Here is a 22,506-nt window from a genome sequence, read left to right as displayed (position 1 = left end):
AAGTTGTTTTCTAAAGGGTGGAGGAGCTTAAGGAAGATCTTTGTGCTGGGAGACCAGAAACTAAAATTACATTAGAAAGGAAAACATTTATAATTATATATTTTTCCTAAATTTCTAAGGTTTCCCCCATAAATTCATGTTAAAGCTTCCATTTCATAAAAGCTCTCACAATCCTAAAGTAAATGTTAAAGATTTCTTCCAAATCCCAAATTATATAAAATCTAATTTTCTTGCCTGGGCTAAGAAAGACTAAAATAAGTGATTTAGCAAATTGTAAAACTCATGAAATACAATCACATTTCTTTGCAATTTTTAGTCATGTTTCATCTTGCTAAAAGCTATAAAAATGACAGAAGAAAATTCGAAAATAATCAGTTACCATTTTGTTTCAAGATGGCTGACTAAACCAAAAACAAAGTATGCCTTGACTTTCAATTGAAATACCCAAGAGTCAACTTCCTTAAAAGCTATGTTGGAATAAATACATAAAAAATGCCTAGCAGTTCAGTGAACAGAGATAGATTACTTCATTTGGTCAACAATTTTCCCATATCATACTTAAGCTACTTTAAAGCAGTTGTTTATTCTATAGCTACGATACCATACTTCAAAAAACCCTGAAATCTAAAAGATGCTAATTTTGCTTATCATTTCACCATATTAATCTCTGAAATTTCACTGCCTATAATTTTGAAAGTCTTAATAGTTATCTGAAAAAAACCTGTATCCCAATATTAATCTTGTGATGGGTAAAGCTAAATGTGTGTGGTTTCCCTATCTGTCCCCTTGTGGGGAAAGCTAACTAGGACAATGGTTTAACAGTTTAGGTATTAAACATTTATTAAAATATATTAGAGGTTAACAAAGAGAGAACAAGTGTCTCTGAAAGAATAGGAAAACCTACCCTCGAGGAGAAATCAGAGCGGTTCCAACTACCAACTCCCCAAACCAATTGCCTTACATACTGCTTCAAGCTGATTGGTTGAGGGTGGTCACATGCCCACACAGCAGGGGGCCCATTCTCTCACACACTGTCTCATGCTCACACAGGAGGGGGCCCCTGTAATATTAATAATATTCTCACAAGCTGAAAACCTAAAGATAGTAATATGCATTCATGGGAATTAATAATTTTTACCATTACCACAGGGAATACTTTAAGTCAATGAAATGCAATAAACTACACTATTTACTGAGATCAGTTTGACAGCTACTGAGAGCAGATTTAAGATAACTTACAAATAGCCTACACATACTGTCACTGACCCAAGATAAGATGAAATCTGTCGGTATAAACATCCTCAGGAGATTTCACTGCTGACCGAGAAGAACCCTGACACATTGTGGTTGGTGTTACAGGTCTTGAGAGATTAGTTGCTCCTTCATCTGGGTCAGCTACAATGAAGCCAGTGCTAGTGAGCCACAGCGCTGTAGCATGAAGAATAAGAGCCCAGGAATTATGATAGTGTGGCTTTGCTTTTTCACTAGTCTCTGCAGTATAGAAAGCTCCACCTACAAAAGGGAAAACAAATACAATTTTAATAAATGGGATTATTTTTAGTTTAAGATCCATCTTCACTCATAACAACCACCAATGAAGTTTTAGTATGCTAAAACCTTTTTAGTTAATAAATAAATAAATATCAAGCACTATGCAGGGGTGTGCTTAATCTTTTTTTAAGCAGTCAGTTACAGAAAAAAAAAAAGGAAAAAAGAAAAAGAAAAAGAGAAAAAAAAGTCAGTTACTAGGGGACAGCTAAGTGGCGCAGTGGAAAAAGCCCCGGCCCTGGATTCAGGAGGACCTGAGTTCAGATTTGGCCTCAGACACTCGACACTTACTATCTGTGTGACCCTGGGCAAGTCACTTAGCCCTCATTGCTCTGCCCCCTCCCCCCAAAAAGAAAAAAAAAGTCAGTTACTAATGCATTGAAAACTTGTGTGTGTGTGTGTGTGTGTGTGTGTGTGTGTGTGTGTGTGTGTGAACGTATATCTGCACATTCTACAGGAATAGAATCCTAGGAAAATTTTTCAAATAACCATGACCCAAAACTGGTCTGGTATCAATAATCTGATTTTTATAGGTTCAAAGACCCTGAGCTAGAAGGGATGAGAGAAGCCATCTAGTCAAAACCCCTCATTTTACAGCAGAAGAAACTGAGGCCCAGAGTGGTTAAATGACTTGCTCAGCATCAGAGAGGTAATAAGTGTCTGAGAAGGTATTTGAACCCAGATCCTTTAACCCCAGAGCCAGTACTCTGTCCCATGTTATCTACTATAGGTCGTTTTTTCCAACTTCACTGTTTTGTAATCACAATTTTTTTCTTTATAAAAATCATTCACACAAGGTAACCAACACCTTTGCACAATAAGATTAATATTATGATAACCACAAAAACACACCTATCAGTCAACTTAACTGTTTAATCCAAAGGCCTTTTCCAGTCCCAGTTTTACTTGATTTCTTTGTAGCTCTTGATACTGTCAAACAGGCCCTTTTGTTGAATGCCTTCAGGAACACTGCTCTCTCATGATTATTGAACAAATAATAAATCAACAGGCATTCATTAATCACCTACATTATGCTAAGCCCTGTGTTAGGAACCAGGGATAAAAACACAAAAATCATACAATACCTCCCCTTTAATAGCACAAATTCTAATGGGAGATATAACATATGCATATATAAATATATATAAATAGAAGGTAATTTTTGAGGGAAAGAACTAGCAACTGGGGGAATCAGGAAAGACTTTATGCTTACCATGGTGCTTGAGGTGTGTCTTAAAGGGAACTAGAGTTTCTAAGAAATGAAGGTAGGAAGGTCTAAGTACATTCCAGACATGGGGGATAGTTAGTGTAAGGACACACAGAAGATGGGAGTACTGTATTCAAGAAACAGTAAGGGATGCAATGTGTAATAATGCAGGAAAAGCAGGTTAGGGCCATGTTGTAAAGGGCTTTAAATGCCAAGCATAAGATAAGATCCTAGAGGTAAGAGAGAACTCCTGGAGTTGACTGAGTAGAGGAGCTGCATGATGAGACCTGTGTTTTAGGAAAATCACCCTGGCAGGTATGTGAAGGAGACTGAGAATATTAGACTGAGGAGAAACTTGAGTAGAAAATAATTAGGAGGTTATTGCAATAGTTCAGGTGAGGGGTGATGAGGGCCTGGATAATCGTAGTGACTATGAAAGTACAGAAAAGGGGATACACATGAGAGAAACTGTGAAGGCAAGTCTAAGACTTCATTCACAACTGATTGAATATGTGGGGTAAGAGAGAATGAGAAGTGAAGAGGAGGACTTCAAAACTGGAACCTGACTGTTTGGAAACAGGGTGGTGTCCTCAACAGAAATAAGGAAGGAGGATTAAAAGAGAATACTGTCACGAAAACCTAGAGAGAGAGTATATAGAGGGAAAGGATGGGGAACTGCTGGATGCTGCTGAGAGGTAAAGAAGGATAAGCATTGAAAAAAGGTCATCAGCTTTGGCAATGAAAAGATCTAGGGTAACTGGAGGGAGCAGTTACAATTGTGTAATGAAACTGGAAGATTTCAAACAGCTGGAAGAGACATTGAGAAAAAGTGGAAGCAACAAGACAAGACAGCTTTTTCTAGTACCTAGAAATGTAACACCATAGAACCGGAGGGGGATTGTAGAGTTAAATGAGGGCTTTTAAAGTATAGAATGATGTCAAAGAACCTTGAGATACAGAGGAGGGGAGGGGAGAAGTTGGAGCTTGCAGGAGAGCTTTCTTTCTTGAAGATCTTCTTATCAACCATTGGTTGAAATATTATCTCTAGGTTTCTAGGTAGGTTATTCCCTGTATGCAAGTGTGTGTGTGTGTGTGTGTGTCTGTCTGTCTGTCTGTCTGTCTTATTTCTCTCTTGGAAACCATTTCCACATTGCCAATAGCATCTTTGGCATCTCCACCTGATAATGCTTAATAAATACTTGTTGATACTGTTTCTACTTTTTTTTCTTTTTTTAGGTTTTCCCCTTTTGTTCTGATTCTTCTTTCATAACATGACTAGTGCAAAAATATGTTTAATTTGATTGTGCATATATAACCTATATCGGATTCCTTGCTGTCTTTGGGAAGGCGGAGGGAAGGGAAGAAGGGAGGGAGAAAAATTTGGAACTAGAAATCTTATTTAAAAAATGTGGAAAACTACCTTGATATGTAACTGGAAAATAATAAAATACTTTTTATGATTAAAAAAATACTTGTTACATATCAAAATCAACATGATTAAAATAGAACCAACAGTTTACACCCAAACCCAGCCTTCCACCAAATTTCCCCATTTTTTCCGATGAGGGTTTTGTCCTTCCAGGCACCCAAGTTTGAACCATTAAAGTAATTTTCAACTCTACCCCAACACCACCAATCCAGTAACATACCAAATCTTGTAGATTCTACCTGCACACCATCTCTTACTTCTATCTTTCCCTTATCTCCATTAATAAAGACTATTTTAGTTTTGGTCCTTGTTAGTTCTGCAGAGCTAATTGGTTTGTGGGAATAGGAAAGGCTTCTTATAGAAGATGGAACTTTAGCTGAGACTTGAAGGAAGTCAAGGGATGGAGATGAGAAGAGAGAGAGTTCCAGGTATTGGAGATAGCCTGTAAAAATGCCCTGAACTGGGAGAAAGAATTTTGGGTTTGAGAAATAGCAAGGAGGCCAGTGTCAATGAACTATGGGTTATGAATTGTTTTGAAAGCCAAACAGAAGGTTTTATATTTGATCCTGGAGATGATAGGGAGCCACTTTAACAGAAGAGAGATGATGACATTTTCAGACCTGCACTTTTCGAAGATCAGTTTGACAGTTGAGAGGAGGATGTAGTAGAGTAGGGAAAGAGACTCGAAACAAGGAGACCAACCAGAAATCTACTGCAATGGTCCAGGCATGAGGTGATGACTGCCTACACCAGAGTGGTGGCAGTAACAGATGGTGGTAGATGTCAGTCAGTCAGCATATTCAAGAAACATCATGAAAGTTAAAACAAAAGCACTTTGTGACAGAATGGATATAAGGACTGAGAGATAGTAAGGATTTGAGGATAACACCTAGATTGGTTTGTTGTCTTTCATTCTTGAAGAAGACCAAAATGACATCACTATGTTGGCATCAAGGTACAGTGTGTCAGAAGGCTCTACCATAGGTCAGGCACAAATAGTCCATATGAAAAGAAGTTGAGGATAACAGCTGGGTTACAAGCTGGGGCGACTAGGAGGATGATGGTGTGCCTACCAATAAAAGGCAAGATAAAAAAGGGAGAGAAGGGAGGAAAGATAGTTCTAGTTTGGACATATTGAGTTTAAGACATCCAGATGGAGATGGCCAGTAGGCTGCTGGAGATACAAGTCTGGAGGTTAGCCAAGGGGTTTTAAACATGGATAAACAGATCTGACAATCATCAGCCCAGAGATGATAACTGAATCCACTAGAGCTAATGAGATCACCCTGCAAAATGGTGGAGAGGGAGAAGAGAAGGCCCAGGACAGACCCATGGGTGGCACCCACCATTAATGGTCATGACTTGCATAAAGATTCAGCAAAAATGATTGAGAAGAGGGGACAGCTAGGTGATGCAGTGGATAGAGCAATGGCCCTGGATTCAGGAAGACCTGAGTTAAAATCTGACCTCAGACACTTGACACTTACTAGCTGTGTAACCCTGGGCACTTAACCCTCATAGCCCTGCAAACACACACACACACACACACACACACACACACACACACACACACACACACACACACACACACACACACACACACACACACACACACACACACACACCTGAGAAGAAGCAACTAGATGGGTAGGAGGAGAATCAAGATAGAATAGTATCAAGGAAACCTAAAGAGAAGAGAGTATGTAGAAGAAGGTGAAGGACTGTATCAAAGGCTGCATAGAGGTTAAGAAGGATGAGGACTGAGTAAAGGCCCCTTAAATTTAGTAATTATGAGGTCAAAATAAATGTGTATTGAATTACCAAATGAAGAAGAATTTTAAAAAATACTATGATATTTAGGGACCAATTACCAAAAGATTTTGCTATCTTACCTTCAAGAGGAAGTTGGGAAGCAAATTCTGAAGGCAAAGTTAGGAGAGCAAAATCTTGAAGTGCGGCAAGCCAGAGTTTGCTTAGTGTTCCAAGATCTGTTTGGACTAAGTCAAGAAGTCCATCTATGGAAGATGACACATCTCTGGCATTTTCCTCCATAGAGCTGGCAGTCTTCACGGTTTGCTTCTGTTTCTCAGTTTGTTTTTTCTGTCTCTCTACAGCAATAATGTAAACCTGTGATGAAGTTAATTTCATTAGGAAAGTCTTGAAGTGGTCTTGAAAGTTAAGCCACAGTATAGCCAGAGCTATATTTTTAGAGAGAAAATTTTGTAATCAAGGCTGTAAACTCCCAAAGGGCAGGGGCTGTTTCCCCTCCTATCTCTAACTCCTAGCACAGTGGCCAGCATGTAGTAAGCACTTAATAAGTGCCTGTTCATCTTCTACCTTAATGTCCCAACTTAGATCACTGAGATGTACCTATGGAGTAATGAAGTGGATTTTTAGAAGGCAGTGAGGTGCAGTGGGAAAAGCACTGGATTTTGAGTCAAAGGATCTGAGTTTGAGTTTCAGCTCTAGGATTCCTACCTGTGTAACACTGGGTAAATCACTTAACCTCTTCAGGCCTAAATTTGCTCGTCTATAAAATGAGAGGTGGAACTAGTTGATTTATTAGCTTGTGGAAGCAGTTTTTACTTACTATATAATCACACACGTGATATTTGAGAGTACTTTGTAAACAGAGAAACTAAACAACTGATTTTCATTTCCTTAAGTAATTTTGAGAAAAAAAGTGATCTTGGAGACTTTCTTTTTCCAAGTTAAGGGTCTGAATATAATTTTAATGTTCAAATTCTTTATAACACAGTTTGCAGATACATTCAGCACAGAATAAGCAAAAAATCTTAGCTTTTCTATGAGTCTTCAGAGAAAAATAAGAAAATTACAGGGCTTTTTGAGGGAAATTAAGATAATAAAATATTCCTATCCCAATGAACACAGAAAATGTTGTTTTTGAGTACATCTGAATTATATACTGTGACAAAGCACATACTATGGGTTGAATAAAATATTTTTTCCTGATTTCCTTCTGTAGGTTACTTAAAAAAAAAACAAAAAAACCCCCTAGGGTAATGAATTACTACTGCTATTTGGAAAGGACTGCATACAAATTTACTATGTCAGTTGACAGCAAAATTACAGCAAACTAGATAGTTCAGTACAGTTATGTAAAGTAAAATGGCTAAGTCTACTTATTATCAGCTGAAACTTGACACTAATCCACTGGGAAAAGTTGACACAAACCATATTCAAAATTACCTAGAAACAATTTATAGGATTAAATTATTAAAGTAAAATATACCCCACAAAGTCCTATTCTGATGTCTCCCTGTGGTGGGAAGGTAGCTTTGGAGGCTGGAAGGCTATGGCATGGGAGCATAAGCTCTCTAGTAAGTTCAACAAAGTTAGAAAGGCTTTTGAGCATGGTCTGACCAAAACATTTGTATCTGCTTTATTTTTTTCAAAACTACAAATCAAATTCGGTAAACATATATTGAACATGCACAGAATACATGTATTTAAACCTATTCATACCAGTAGAAGTATAATTGTTAAATTAGACAAAATGCATAGTCATCTGGATCTCAATGTTTGGCTTAGGTTTTTATTACAGTATCTATTATTTTCCTTCAACTTAAAATACTTTTGTGTCAACATCATCCAGCTGGTTACTATCTGAGATGTGTTCTTAATCTGGTATCTGTGAAACATTTATAAAAATTTGATAGCTATATTTCAATATAACTGGCTTCCTTTGTAATCCTATGTATTTTATTTTATGTTTTTAAAAACATTCTGAGAAGGGGTCTATATACTTTATCAGATTTCCAAAGAGGTCCATGACATAACATTACATTGGGAGATCAGAAGAATCAATCATACTTTGTACAAAATACAAAACTAAAGGCATGAAAAAGTAATCAAATTCTCAATTCTTAAGTTTCTTTTTTTTTTTTTGGGGGGGGGGGTGTTATTGAGGCAAGTGGGGTTATGACTTGCCCAGGGTCACACAGCTAGTAAATGTGTCAAGTGTCTGAGGCTGGATTTGAACTCAGGTCCTCCTGACTCCAGGGCCAGTGCTCTATCCACTGTGCCACCTAGCTGCCCCTAAAAGTTTCCTCTCTGAAAAAGAGTCATTTAGAATTAATTTTAAGGGCAACAACTGTTTTAAATTCTAGTTCTGGTATGTGTATTGGCCAACTGGTTCTCTAAGGATGTGTTACGTGAGTACCCCACACTTGTAGCTTTGCTGCCTGATCTTCTTGTCTTTGCCTTGGAAAGGCCACAACTGTCTACCTATATGGAGGTGCAAAGCTGCTTCCTTTGGCTATGAATCTTGGAGAATTTTTTTAAAAAGGTGAAGGGGAGGAGAAGAGGCCCAAGGCCTGGAGACCTGACTTCCATGAATCCCTTTTTTGTTGCAAACATAAGCAATCCAATGTGACACATACATGAAGGCAAAGAATACTGTTCTAGGAGCAAAAAGTTAGAGAACTATTGATTTTTCCAATATGGAGGGAAAAACATTAAGGATAAATGATTAAGTATACAGGACATATAATTTGGTTCTCTCTAGAATTCCCAGTCTGTCTTCTTCATGAATGAGAAAACAGCAATCTCAGCAGTAGTGACAGTAATGAATTCTTATCTGTTAAGAAAAAATCTCTTAAGTGATAGCTAATAGCTTTCTTTCTTTTTTTTTTTTAGTGAGGCAATTGGGGTTAAGTGACTTGCCCAGGGTCACACAGCTAGTAAGTGTTAAGTGTCTGAGGCTGGATTTGAACTCAGGTACTCCTGAATCCAGGGCTGGTGCTCTATCCACTGTGCCATCTAGCTGCCCTGCTAATAGCTTTCTAATGGGCCTTTTGTCAAATTCCTATTGAAAATACAGTTCTACTAAACTTGAGTAACAAAAAAAAATTCTTTTTTGGGGATAGAGTCTGAAGTTATGTGCTAGGCTGGAAGTAAATACACTTTCTGCAATCGCAGACACTACATTAGATTGAGAATTTTTCACTGTGAGTTCTGTTAAGGAAAAACATTTACCACCATTGGATACCAAAAACCTGTCAGCTTTTCTAATAGCATCAAATTTTTTTTTCTAGCTTTTTTAGTTGTATGCCCAATTCATTGATCTCCTATGTCTCTTTTTTAAATTCATGTAAGCATTTACAGATATAAAATTCCCCCTAAGAATTGCTTTGGCAGCATCCACTAAATTTTGGAATACTATCTCATTATTGTCATTCTCTTTGATGAAATTGTTTCTATGATTTATTGTTTGACCCATTCATTTTTTAGGATGAGATTATTTAGTTTCCAATTAATTTTTAGTCCGTCTTTCCATGGCCCTTTATTATACATAATTTTTATTGCATTGTGATCTGAAAAGGTTACATTTAATACTTCTGCCTTTCTGTGGTTGACTGTGAGGTTTTTATGCTCTAATACATGGTTAATTTTTGTGTACATGCTATGTACTGTTGAGAAAAAGGTATATTCCTTTCTATCCCCATTCAGTTGTCTTCAGAGGACAATCATATCTAAGATTTCTACACTTAAAAAAAAAAAAAACATTAAAAATTTAGGGGCAGCTAGGTGGCGCAGTGGATAGAGCACCGGCCCTGGAGTCAGGAGTACCTGAGTTCAAATCTGGCCTCAGACACTTGACACTTACTAGCTGTGTGACCCTGGGCAAGTCACTTAATCCCAATTGCCTCACTTTAAAAAACAAGACAAAACAAAACAAAAACATTAAGATTTCTAAAATTCTATTCACTTCCTTAACTTCTTGTTTATTTTGTGGTTAGATTTATCTAGTCCTGAGAGGGTTGAGGTCCCCTACTAGTATAGTTTTGCTGTCTTTCTTCCTGTAAATCACTGAACTTCTCCTCTAAGAATATGGATGTTATACCACTTGGTACATATATGTTTATTATTGGTATTAGTTCATTGTTAATGGTACCTTTTATTTTTTAAAAAGTATTTTATTATTTTCCAGTTACATATAAGGATAGTTTTCAACATTTTTTTTTCACAGGATTTTTAGTTCCAAATTTTTCTCCTACCCTCCCTTCCCTCCCTCCTCCCCAAGATGGAAAGCAGTCTGATGTATATGTACAATCACATTAAACATATTTCTACATTAGTCATCTTGTGAAAGAAGAATCAGAACACAAGGGAAAAACCTCAAAAAAGAAGGGAAAACAACAGTCCAAAAGTAGAAACAGTATGGTTCAATCTGCATTCATAATTCACAGTTCTTTTTTCTGGATGTTGAGAACATTTTTTATCACAATTTCTTTGAAACTGTTTTGGATTGTTGCACTGCTGAGAAGAGCCAAGTCATCACACAATGTTGCTGTTACTGTTTATAATATTCTCCTGGTTCTGCTCCTCTCAGTCAGCATCAGTTCATGTAAGTCCTTCCAGGTTTCTCTGAACTCCTCCTGCTCATCGTTTCTTACAGCACAATAGTATTCCATTACATTAATATACCACAACTTGTCTAGCCATTCCCCTATTGATGGGCATAACCCCTCGATTTCCAATTCTTTGCCAGTTAATGGTAACTTTTAGCAAAATGTAGTTTCCTTCCTTATCTCTTTTAATTAGGTCTATTTTTGCTTGTACTTTGAGATCAGGATTGCTACTTTTGCTTTTTTTTTTCTTCAGCTGAAGCATATTATCTTCTACTGAGCCTTTTACCTTTTGGGGCCAAATTTAATATAGGGAGAGTTAATTGAGTGGCTCACCATAATATTGGGGTCCCAGAAATAATGAGGGACCGCTAGGTCCGAAGCTCCCTCCCCTCCAAACTGCCTTTTTAAATATTTCTTCCAGGCCAATAAGAAAGGAGCCTAACAGCCTCTTTTCCATAAATGTATCAGGTTTTATTAATGGGAATAAAATAAACAGAAAAGATAAAATTAATAAAATCAAAGACAAAGGAATAGGGAAAAAGAAATACATACAATCCCCATAACTCTAACCTGAATCTATAAAATCCCCAAACCCACTTCCAGTTTAGCTAATTCAAAAGAGCAGGGCTCGTGTGTTAACTCACCACCTGGGGTCTTGTAGCTTCAATGGAAAACAGCTAGGACCCATAGGACAAAACTGCTAAGAAAGAACCTCTTTCTCATCTGCTCCTGCAGCTCACACCACCAGAAAGAGAGTGACTCCAGCAGGAGCCTGAGCTCTTCTCAGTGAGCATTTACTCTCCCTCCCCTCAGCGAGCATTTACTCTTCCTCCCCCCAAAGGGGAGGTCCTTCAAACTGCCTGTGGAGAGTGGTTTCTCCCACTGACATCAGCAGCATGCGTCACTCAGGGCAGGCCAGGTGTGGGCCATCCCAATCAGTCTGCCAAATTCCATCATCTTAACACATTCCCCGCTTTGTTTCTTTGAGGAACACTGTGTTTCCTTGATGAAACAACCTTTACTCTCTCTCTCTGCCTTGAATGTGTTTCTTGTAAACAACATATTGTAAGATTTTGTTTTTTAATCTTCTCTGCTATCCTCTTCCATTTTTATGAGAAAATTCATCCCATTCACATTTACAGTTATGATTACTGTATATTTCCCTCTATCCTATTTTCCCCCTTGTTTATACTTTCCTCCCTTTCAACCTGTTTCTCCTCACTAATGTTTTGCTTCTGACCACTATCTCACTCAATTTGCCTTTTCTTCTACCAGCACTCTCCCTTCCCTTTTCTTTCCCCATTACCCTCCTACTTCCTTGTAAGGTTAGGTCAATTTCTCTACCCAACTGAGTGTGTATGTTATTCCCTGTTTGAGCCAAATTCAATGAGAGTAAGGTTCAAACGATGCTCACCCCCTTCCTTCTTTCTTTCTAGTCTAATAGGTCTTTTGCACCTCTTCATGTGATATAATTTATCCTATTCTGTCTCCCATTTTCCTACTTTCCCGATATATTACTTTTTTCACCCCTTAATTTTTTTATATCATTAAAGTCAACTTAAACCCACACCATCTATCTATACTCCTTCTAACTGCCCTAATAGAAATACAGTTCTCAAGAGTTACAAGTATCATCTTCACATGTAAGGCTGTATAAACAGTTTAATCTTATTGAATAGCATGTTTTTTTCTTTTTCTTTACTCTTTACCTTTTTTTTTTGCAGGGCAGTGGGGGTTAAGTGACTTGCCCAAGGTCACATAGCTAGTAAGTGTCAAGTGTCTGAGGCCGGATTTGAACTCAGGAACTCCTGAATCCAGGGCCGGTGCTTTATCCACTGTGCCACCTAGCCGCCCCTACTCTTTACCTTTTAATGCTTCTCTTGAGTCTTTATTTGAAGATCAAGTTTTCTGTTTAGCTCTGGTATTTTCATCAACAAAGTTTGAAAGTCCCCTATTTAATTGAATATCCATCTTTTCCCCTGAAAGACTGAGATCAGTTTTGCTGGGTAGTTGACTCTTGGTTGTAATCAAAGCTCCTTTGCTTTCCTGAATATCATCTTCCAAGCCCTCCTATCCTTCAATATTGAAACAGCCAGCTCCTGTTTAATTCCTGAATATGGTGCCTTGATATTTGAATGGTTTCTTTCTGGCTGCTCACAGCATTTTCTCCATTACTTCCTAATTCTGGAATTTGACTACAGTATTCCTTCAAGTTTTCACTTTGGGATCTTTTTCTTTTTTCTTTTTCTTTTTTTTTTTGGGTGAGGCAATTGGGGTTAAGTGACTTGCCCAGGGTCACACAGCTAGTAAGTGTTAAGTGTCTGAGGCCGGATTTGAACTCAGGTACTCCTGACTCCAGGGCCGGTACTCTATCCACTGCGCCATCTAGCTGCCCCTGGGATCTTTTTCAAGAGGTGACTGGTAGATTTTTTTCAATGACTATTTTACCCTCTGGTTCTAGGCTATTAGGAGAGTATTCCTTGATAATTTCTTGACAGATGCAGTCCTGACTCTTTTACTGATCATGGCTTTCAGGTAGTTCAATAATTTTTTGGGGAGGCGATGCAATGAAGGTTAAGTGACTTGTCTAGGGTCACACAACTAGTAAGTGTCAAGTTTCTGAGGCTGGATTTGAACTTAGGTCCCCCTGAATCCAGAGCCGGTGCTTTATCCACTGCGCCACCTAGCTGCCCCCTCAATAATTCTTAAGTTATCTCTTCTGGATCTATTTTCTAGGTCAGTTGTTTTTCCAGTGGGGTATTTTACATTTTCTTCTATTTTTTCATTCTTTTGATTTTGTTTGATTGATTCTGGATGTCTCATAGAGTCATTAGCTTTCACTTTTCCCAATTCTAATTTTTTGAGGAATTATTTCCTTCAGTTAGCTTTTTTTAAACCTCCTTTTCTATTTGGCTAATTCTACTTTTTAAGGAGTTGTTTTCTTCAGTGGATTTTCCCCCCATCTGTCCAATTGTATTTTTTTGTTTGTTTTTGCAACAAACATTTATTTTATTTTTTCCATTTACATGTAAGGGTAGTTTTCAACATTCATTTTCATAAGATTTAGAGTTCCAAATTTTTCTCCCCCCCCCCTTCCCCTCCACAAGACAGCAACCAGGTTATATATATGTACAATCCACAAGTGCTCTTTTTTTATCAGTTCTTTCTATGGGGGTGGATAGTAAGCTTCCTCATTAGTCCCCTGGGATTGTCTTGGGTGATTGCATTGCTGAAAGTAGTTAAGTCATTCACAATTGCTCATTGAACAATACTGCTGTCACTATGCACAATGTCCTCCCAGCTCTGCTCACTTCACTATACATCAGTTCATGAGTCTTTCCAGGTTTTTCTGGGATCATCCTGTTTGTCATTTCCTATAGCACAATACCATTCCACCACAATCATATACCACAGCTTCTTCAGTCATTCCTCAACTGATGGACATTCCCTTGATTCTCAATTCTTAACCACCACAAAGAGTAGCTATAAATATCTTTTGTACAATTTTCCCCCCTTTTCTCTTTTTCAAGATTACTATTGTTAACTGTTTCCCTTCCATCCTCTTCCCTTCCCCATGATATTTATCCTATTATCCATCTTCTTTCACCCTATCCCTCTTCAAAAGCGATTTGCTTCTGTTACCTCCCCCAATCTGCCCTTCTATCTTTTGCCCCTCTCCCTTTATCCCCTTCCCCTCCTATTTTCCGGTTGGGCTAGACAGATTACTCCACCCAATTGAGTGGGTATGTCATTCCCTCCTTGAGCCAATACAGATGAGATTGAGGTCTTTGAGCCAATTCTGATGAGTGTTAGGCTCATTTACAGCCCAAATTAAATAGATTACTCCACCCAGTTGGGTGTGTGTGTTAATTCTAATTGTATTTTTGAAGGAACTGTTTTTGTCAGTCAATTTTTGTCCTTCCTTTTCCAAACAGTTGACTCTTATATAACTCTCCTTTTCCTAATTATCCTCCTACCTCTCCTTATTTGATTTTTTTGTTTTGTTTTGTTTTGTTTTGCAGGCAATGGGGGTTAAGTGACTTGCCCAGAGTCACACAGCTAGTAAGTGTCAAGTGTCTGAGGCCAGATTTAAACTCAGGTACTCCTGAATCCAGGGCCGGTGCTTTAACCACTGCGCCATCTAGCTGCCCCCCCCATTTGATTTTTAAAATCCTCCCAAGAAGGTTTTTGGGACTTAACACCAATTCATATTTCCTTTTGAGACTTTACATGTAGGCATTTTGACACTATTGTCCTCTTCTGAGTTTGTTTTGGTCTTCCCTTTTGCCATAGTAGCTTTCTGTGATCAGGCCTTTTTTAGCCTGTTTTATGACTTTTAAAGTTGAGCTCTGCTTCTGGGGCCCAGGGGGGCACTGTCTTAAGATTCTTGCACTGGGGAACAGGGGCTTCATCACTGGTTTTCTACACAGGGATCTCAGGGATCTCTTGTGGCTTGCCCATTGCACTGTGGCAGCCCAGCCTACTCCTGCCTGTTGTGCCAGTGTTCCAGGGCTGGAAGTTTGCCTTCTGCATTGGGGCTGGAGGTCTCACAGCTGGCCTACTGTGCCACGACCAAGGAGCCTTGGTTGCTAATCTGTGCTGTGGCTAAGAGCATCCCAATGGTTTGCCCAAATACTGTCTGCACTAGGCTGCACTCCTCCTTTACCCAAGGGAGACAGACCTTTCCTGAGGTCCTTCTATGTTATCGTAAGCTGGAAAATTGTTACTCCATCTTTTTATGGGTTCTGTCACTACAGAATCCTTTTAGAGACTTGACTTAAAGTTGTTTCCAAGAGAAACTGGGGACAGCTTAGGCAACTTCCTGGCTTCTTTCCACCATCTTGGCTTCACCCCCTCTAACAGTATCTAAATCACATGAATAATTTTGTAAATATGCCTGTGGTAATCTTAACTCTGTCAATAACAGACTTCATATTATATCCATACAGAGACTGTAAGCAGCTGTGCACCCATCCATGGATGCAGTGACACACTGAACTAGGGAAAATTATACAAAGCCTTACACTTTTGCTATTGTTAATCATATAATGGAGATGGCACAGGCCAGAAAGAAATACTATAGTATCTTTACAAATCAGGCTACAATAGGTTTTATTTACCATGCCTATGAATATAGCTGTTTTGGTTACCTATTTAAGCTTCATTCATTACTTTAGGAGCCCATGTTTATGTTGTGGATTCATCATATTTTCTCATATTTTCCAATCCGCACCCCTCTTTACAAAGAAAAGGGTGATAAAGGGGAGAATTGTAATAAATCTGTAACTGAAGTAGTCTTTTTTAATTCTACAGCTCATTGTCCCCCCCCGACCTTGATCACAGATTCTAATACTTTCTCTTCTTTTAATCTCCCACTTTATGATCCACAAATATAGCTGAATTTTATTGCTTGTGAGTATCCCAGCAACAATTCCTCTTAAACCCTGTTTGCCTATTGAGTTTAATGTATTACTATACCAAACTCTCAGTGTATTCCACCTTTTCTTTAGTTAAGACTGAGCATCATCCTCACTCTGAGGATGCCTGGTTTGCCCACCTCTTCCTTCATGTTTGTATACTCCTTTTCTTCTGCTCCCCTTAATAAGAATTAGGATATTCCTCACCTTTCTTCCCTATTCTTTCCACTTTATAGTCCTTTCCCCTCCCCTTCCTTTCCTCTCTTAAGATAATAAAAACAGAACAGAACAACCTAGGCTCTCTGTCTTACATAATTCACTCTCACTGGTGAAAATGTTGGGAGTTGGGAAGGTGCATTTGCATCTTCTCTTATCAACATGTAAGTGCTTCATCATTGTTCAGGCTATTTCAATTGTTCAAAGGCATTAACTTTTCTATGTTTTTCTTGGCTCCTTTGTTTGTATGTTCTATACTCTCCTCTGGCCTTTTCATTAGCAATTCTTTCACTCACTCCCTAGCACCTCCCCTATCTTCCCCTCCACTGGATAAGCTTTTTCTTGCTTCTTTTATGTGAGATACTTTAGCCCATTCCACCTGTCCCTTTGTCTTTCTCCCAGTGTATTCCTTTCTCACCCCTTAATTTAATTTTCATTAAAAATATTTAAAAAAAGATATCATCTCTTCATATTCAAATCACACCTATGCCCTCTGTCTATATATACACTCCTTCGTTCTTATGAATTACAAGTATCATCTTCCTATGCAGGAATATAAACAGTTTAACCTTTTAATATCCCTTATGATTTCTTTTTCCTGTTTACCTTTTTATGCTTCTCTAGAGTCTTGTATTTGAAAATCAAATTTTCTATTCAGCTCAGGTATTTTCATCAAGAATGCCTCAAAGTCCTCTTTCATTGAATTCCCATTTTTACCCCTGAAGGGGGAAGGTGCTCCTGGGTATGTGATTATTGGTTGTAATACCAGTTCCTCTGCCCTCCGGAATATCATATTCCAAGCCCTCTGATCCTTTAATGTAGAAGCTGCTAGATCTTGTGTTATTCTGACTGTGGCTCCACAATACTTTAATTATTTCTTTCTGGCTACTTGCAATATTTTCTTTTTGACTTGGGAGCTCTGGAATTTGGCTATGATACTCCTGGAAGTTTTCATTTTGGGATCTCTTTCAGGAGGTGATCGCTGCATTCTTTCAATTTCTATTTTACCTTCTGGTTCTAGAATATCAGGGCAATTTTCCCAACAATTTCGTGGAAGATGATGTCTAGGATCTTTTTTTGATCATGGATTTCAGGTACTCCAATAATTTTCACATTATCTCTCCTGGATCTATTTTCTAAGTCAGTTGTTTTTTCCAATGAGATAATTCACATTGCCTTCTATTTTTTTCATTCTTTTGGTTTTGCTTTATTGTTTCTTGATTTCTCATAAAGTCATTAGCTTCCATTTGCTCAATCCTAATTTTTAAGGAGTTATTTTCTTTAGAGAACTTTTATACCTCCTTTTTCATTTGGCCAATTTGGTTTTTCAAGGCATTCTTTTCCTCATTGGCTTTTTGTACCTCTTTTACCATTTGGCCTAGTCTATTTTTTAGTGTTATTTTCTTCAGTATTTTTTTCTGTCTCCTTTACCAAGCTGCTGTCTTTTTTTTTTTCATGATTTTCTTGCTTTACTCTCATTTCTCTTTCCATTTTTTCTTCTACCTCTCTTACATGATTTTCAAAGTCCTTTTTGAGCAATTCTATGGCCAATTCATAGTTTTCTTGGAAGCTTTGGATGTAGGGGCTTTGACTTTGTTATCTTCTTCTGAGGGTGTATTTTGATCTTCCTTGTCACCATAGAGACTTTCTATGATCAGCATTTTTTTTTTTCTGTTTGCTCATTTCCCCAGTCTATTTCTTGACTTTTATCTCTTTGTTAAAGTGGGGCACTGCTTCCAGGGTGGATGGTGCATTGTTCCAAGCTTCAGGAGATTTGTGTAGCTGTTTTCAGAGATACTTCTAGGAATTTGTAAGTTTTTAGTTTTTCCAGGGTGGTATGATTTAAGGAGAGGTATGTTTACTACTCTTCTGGCCTGTGCTCTGGTCTACAAGCAACCACAGGTTTGCTTTTCTGCCCTGGAACTATGAACAGAGTTCTGCTCCACTGTGGCTGCAAGCTCTTCAGTGCTTGTGCTCCTCCCCTGCCTGGGAATGCCACCCAAGACTGTTACCTAGATCAGATTATGGGCAAAACAACAGAGTCCTGCCTTAGTGCTAGCAAAGTGATCCCTTTAATCTCCTTCTGGCCAACTGATCAACCCCCTTACTGTCTTTGGTTTGAGTTCCAGAAGCAGTTGCTGCAGCTGCTGATTCAGAGGCTCCCTAGGCCTGTTCCTAGTTGGCTGTGGCTGTGGTTGCACTGGTGTGGCCTTGTGCTGGGTTGTGCTCCACTCTCACCCTGTTATAACAGACCTTTCCTGATGACCTTCTAAATTGTCTTTAGTTGGAAAATGATTTTACCCTGTCTTTTTGTGGGTTCTGCTGCTCTAGGACTTGTCTTGTGGCATTATATGAAGGTATTTGGAGGGGTTTTGGGGAGAGCTGAAAGAAGTCACTACCTTCTGCCATCTTGGCTCCGCCCCATAGCAATTCTTGAAAGTACATTATTTTATTAAAGATCCATTTTGTCCCTGGTAAGATCATATTCAATTTGTAAGGCTTAGTAAGTTTATCTTGGTTTCAAGCCTCTTACTTGTGCCTTTTGGACAATCATCTTCCAAGATTTCCTATACTATAATTTAGATGCTACCAAGTCTTGCGTAACTTGACTGGTTCCTTGGTACTCAAACTTTTTTCTTTTTCCTAAAAGTTCCTTTAGGAGGTGACAGGTAAATTCTTACTATATTTCTGAGTCACTTTATGATTTTCTAAAATATGGTGCCAAAGTTTTTTGTTTGGTCATGGTTTTCAAGGAGTCTAAGGATTCTTAAGTTATTTCTTCTCAACTTGTTTCCAGGTTCAATTGTTTCTGATAATAACATAGCTTACATTTTCTTCTTTTCTAAAAAAAATTTTAATTTCCTTCCTAATATGACTTTCTGCCTCTTAGATGCAATGAGTTATTTGTTCCAATCTCATTTACAGGGTAATTGGGTAAGAATTTCCACCTCCAATTCTAAGCTATTTATTCTCTATCCAACTTTTTCCTCTCTAAAGCTACTATTTCATTTTTATTTCTTGCTTCATTTGTTCTGGGCACTTTTGTAGTCCTTTTGGACAACTCGTTTTTTCTTTGAAAATCTACTTGTAAAACTACCTAGATTGACAGAAGAGGAAACTGAATACTTCAATAACCCCACTGTAGAAAAAAGAAATTGTATAGCATTCTTTTTGTGGTGGCTAAGAAATGGAAATCAAAGGGATGCTCATCAATTTGGGAATGGCTAAATAGCCTGTGGCATATAATTGTAATATTACTGTGCTATAAAATATGACAAGCAGGAGGATTTCAGAAAAACCTAGAAAGATAACATGAACTGATGAATAGTGAAGTGAACAGAATGAGATGATTGTTGTACACAGTAACAGCAATATTATTTGAAGAAGAACTATGAATGACTTAGCTAGTCTCAGCAATATAATTATCTAAGACAATTCCAAAGGACTGATGAAACATAATATCTTCTTCCAGAGAAATAACTGATATTGATTAAATACAGACTGAAGCATGCTATTTTTCACTTTCTTCTTTTATTCAAGTTTTCTTTTACAAAATTACTAATATGTTAATGTTTTACATAACTGCACATGTATAACCTATATCTGACTGCTTACCACCTCAGGAAGGAGGAAAGGGAGGGAGGGAAAGAGGGATAAAATGTGGAACTCAAGACTTTAAGGACAATTAATTCCAATACTATATAAACTATTTAGAAAAATAGGTAAAGAAGGAGTCATATTCAGTTCCTTTTATGACACAAATATGGTGCTGATACATAAATCAGGAAGAGAAAAAACTATAGCCCAATTTCCCTAATGCAAAAATTTTAAATGAAATACTAGCAAGGAAAGTACAGCAATATATCACAAGGATAATATATTATGACCACTGGGATTTATGCCAGGAATTCAGAGTTGGTTCAATATTAGGAAAACTATCAGCATAACTGACCATATCAATAACAAAACCAACAGAAATTATATACTTATCTCAATAGATGCAGAAAAAGCTTTTGACAAAATAAAACACACATTCCTATTAAAAACACTAGAAAGCATAGGAATAAATGGAACTTTCCTTAAAATGATAAGTAGTATCTATCTAAAATCATCAGCAAGCATTATCTGTAATGGAGATAGGCTAGAAGCCTTCCCAATAATTTCAGAAGTGAAGTATCACCACTATTATTCAATACTGCACTACAAATGTTAGCTATAGCAATAAGAAAATGAAATTGAAGGGATTAGAATAAGCAATGAGATAACAAAACTATCATTCTTTGCAAATGATGATTGTTTACTTGGAGTATCCTAGAGAATCAACTAAAAAAATTATTGTATTTAGAAAGGTTGCAGGATATAAAAGAAACCCACATAAATCATTAGAATTTCTATATTTTAGCAACAAAGCCCAGCAGCAAAACAGAATGAGAAATTCCATTTAAAATAACTGGAAATAAAATAAAATAATTATGAGCCTACCTGCTAAGACAAACTGAGGAACTAAATGAACACAATTACAAAACACTTTTCACACAAATAAAGTCAGATCTACATAACTGAAAAAACATCAGCTGCTCATGAGTAAGCCAGGCCACTATAATAAAACTGATTATTAAATTAACTTAAAAAAATGTGAAGGAAAGTGGTCTAGCCATACCAGATCTCGGACTGTATTTAAAAGCAGTAATCATCAAAACAATCTGGTATTTGGCTAAGAAATAGAGTGATGGATCAGTGGAATAGATTAGGTATGAAACATACAGTAGTAAATGACCATAGTAATCTAGTGTTTGATAAACCCAGAGACCTAAGCTTTTGGGATAAGAACACAGTATTTGACAAAAATTGCTAGGAAAATTGGCAAGCAGTATAGCTGAAACTAGGTTTAAACCAGTATCTTACACTGTATACCAAGAAAAGTTTAAAATAGGTACATGATTTAGATATAAAAATGATACCGTAAACAAACCAAGGGAGCAAGGAATAGTTAACCTATCAGATCTATGGACAAGGGAAGAATTTATGACCAAACAAGAAATAGAGAGCATTAAGAACTGTAAACTGGTCAATTTTGATCATATTAAATTAAAAAGGTTTTGCATAGATTAAAACCAATGTAACCAAGATTAGAAGGAAAGTAGAAATCTGGGAAATAATTTTTACAGCAAGTATGTCTGATAAAGGCCTCATTTTCCCCATATATACAGAACTGAGTCAAATTTATAAGAATGTAAATCATTCCTCAATTGATAAATGGTCAAAGGATTATGAACAAGGCAGTTTTCAGATGAAGAAATCAAAGCTATCTGTAGTCATATGAAAAAATTCTCTAAATTCCTATTTATTAGAGAAATGCAAATTGAAACAACTTTGAGGTACTACTTTATACCTATCAGATCGGCTAGTAAGACAGAAAAGGAAAATGAAAAATTTTGGACAGGATGTGGGAAAATTGGGACACGAATGCACTGTTGGAGTTATGAATTGATCTAAATGTTTTAGAGAGCAACCATGCCCAAAGGGCAACCACACTGTTCATACCCTCTGATCGAGCAATAACACTATTAGGTCTGCATGCTAAAGAGATTTTTTAAAAAAGGAGCAGGTAGAGAACTGATTTATACAAAAATATTTATAGCAGCTCTTTTTGTTGTGGTAGAATTGAAAATTGAGGGGATGCTCATCAACTGGGGCAAGTCATATTACATGAATGTAGTGGAATATTATTTTGCTATATGAAATGACAAAGAGGATGATATCAGAAAAACCTGGCAAGACTTACATGAACTGATGCAAAGTGAAGTGAACGGAACCAGGAGAACATTGTTCCTTAATGTACTGTAATAGCAATATTGTACAATGATCAACCATGAATGACATAGTAATTCTCAGCAATATGATGATCCAAACAAAGGACTCAGTTTAAAAAACGCTCCCACCTCCAGAGAAAGAACTAATACAGTATGAATGCAAATCAAAGTATACTATTTTTCACTTTCTTTTTTGGTCAGTGTCTTCTTTCATAACATGACAAATATGGAAATTTGTTTTACATGACTGTCCATGTACAATCTATATCAATTTGTTTACCATCTCAGAGAGGAGGAAGAGATGGGGAAAAGGGAGGCAATTTGGAACACAAAATTTAAAAATTAACATTAAACATGTAATTGGGAAAAAATAAAATATTATTCTAGGAAAAAAAATTAGAAAATCTACTTGTAGTTGGTTATATGTCCAGCTCTCCTGCTCCTTCCCAGTAGCTTAGCTAAGCTTTCTGTTATTCTGCATGCCTCAGAGACTCCTAGGAAC

The 22,506-nt window shown here is 37.4% G+C and overlaps 1 protein-coding gene across 1 annotated transcript in view; it reads right to left on the bottom strand.

Moving 5' to 3' along the window:
* HEATR5A (HEAT repeat containing 5A) overlaps positions 1–22,506 on the bottom strand; it is a 174,073-nt gene that overhangs the window by 20,617 nt on the left and 130,950 nt on the right. Inside the window, exons 29-30 of the mRNA XM_043988253.1 lie at positions 6,077–6,311; positions 1,267–1,512 (exon numbers count right to left, since the gene is read on the bottom strand). Coding sequence (XP_043844188.1) covers positions 1,267–1,512; positions 6,077–6,311 — 481 coding nt within the window. The remainder of the gene's footprint in view (positions 1–1,266; positions 1,513–6,076; positions 6,312–22,506) is intronic.

This window comes from Dromiciops gliroides, chromosome 2 (genome assembly GCF_019393635.1).
Source record: "Dromiciops gliroides isolate mDroGli1 chromosome 2, mDroGli1.pri, whole genome shotgun sequence".
NCBI lineage: Eukaryota > Metazoa > Chordata > Mammalia > Microbiotheria > Microbiotheriidae > Dromiciops > Dromiciops gliroides.
This window is presented reverse-complemented; position numbering and strand designations above follow the sequence as displayed.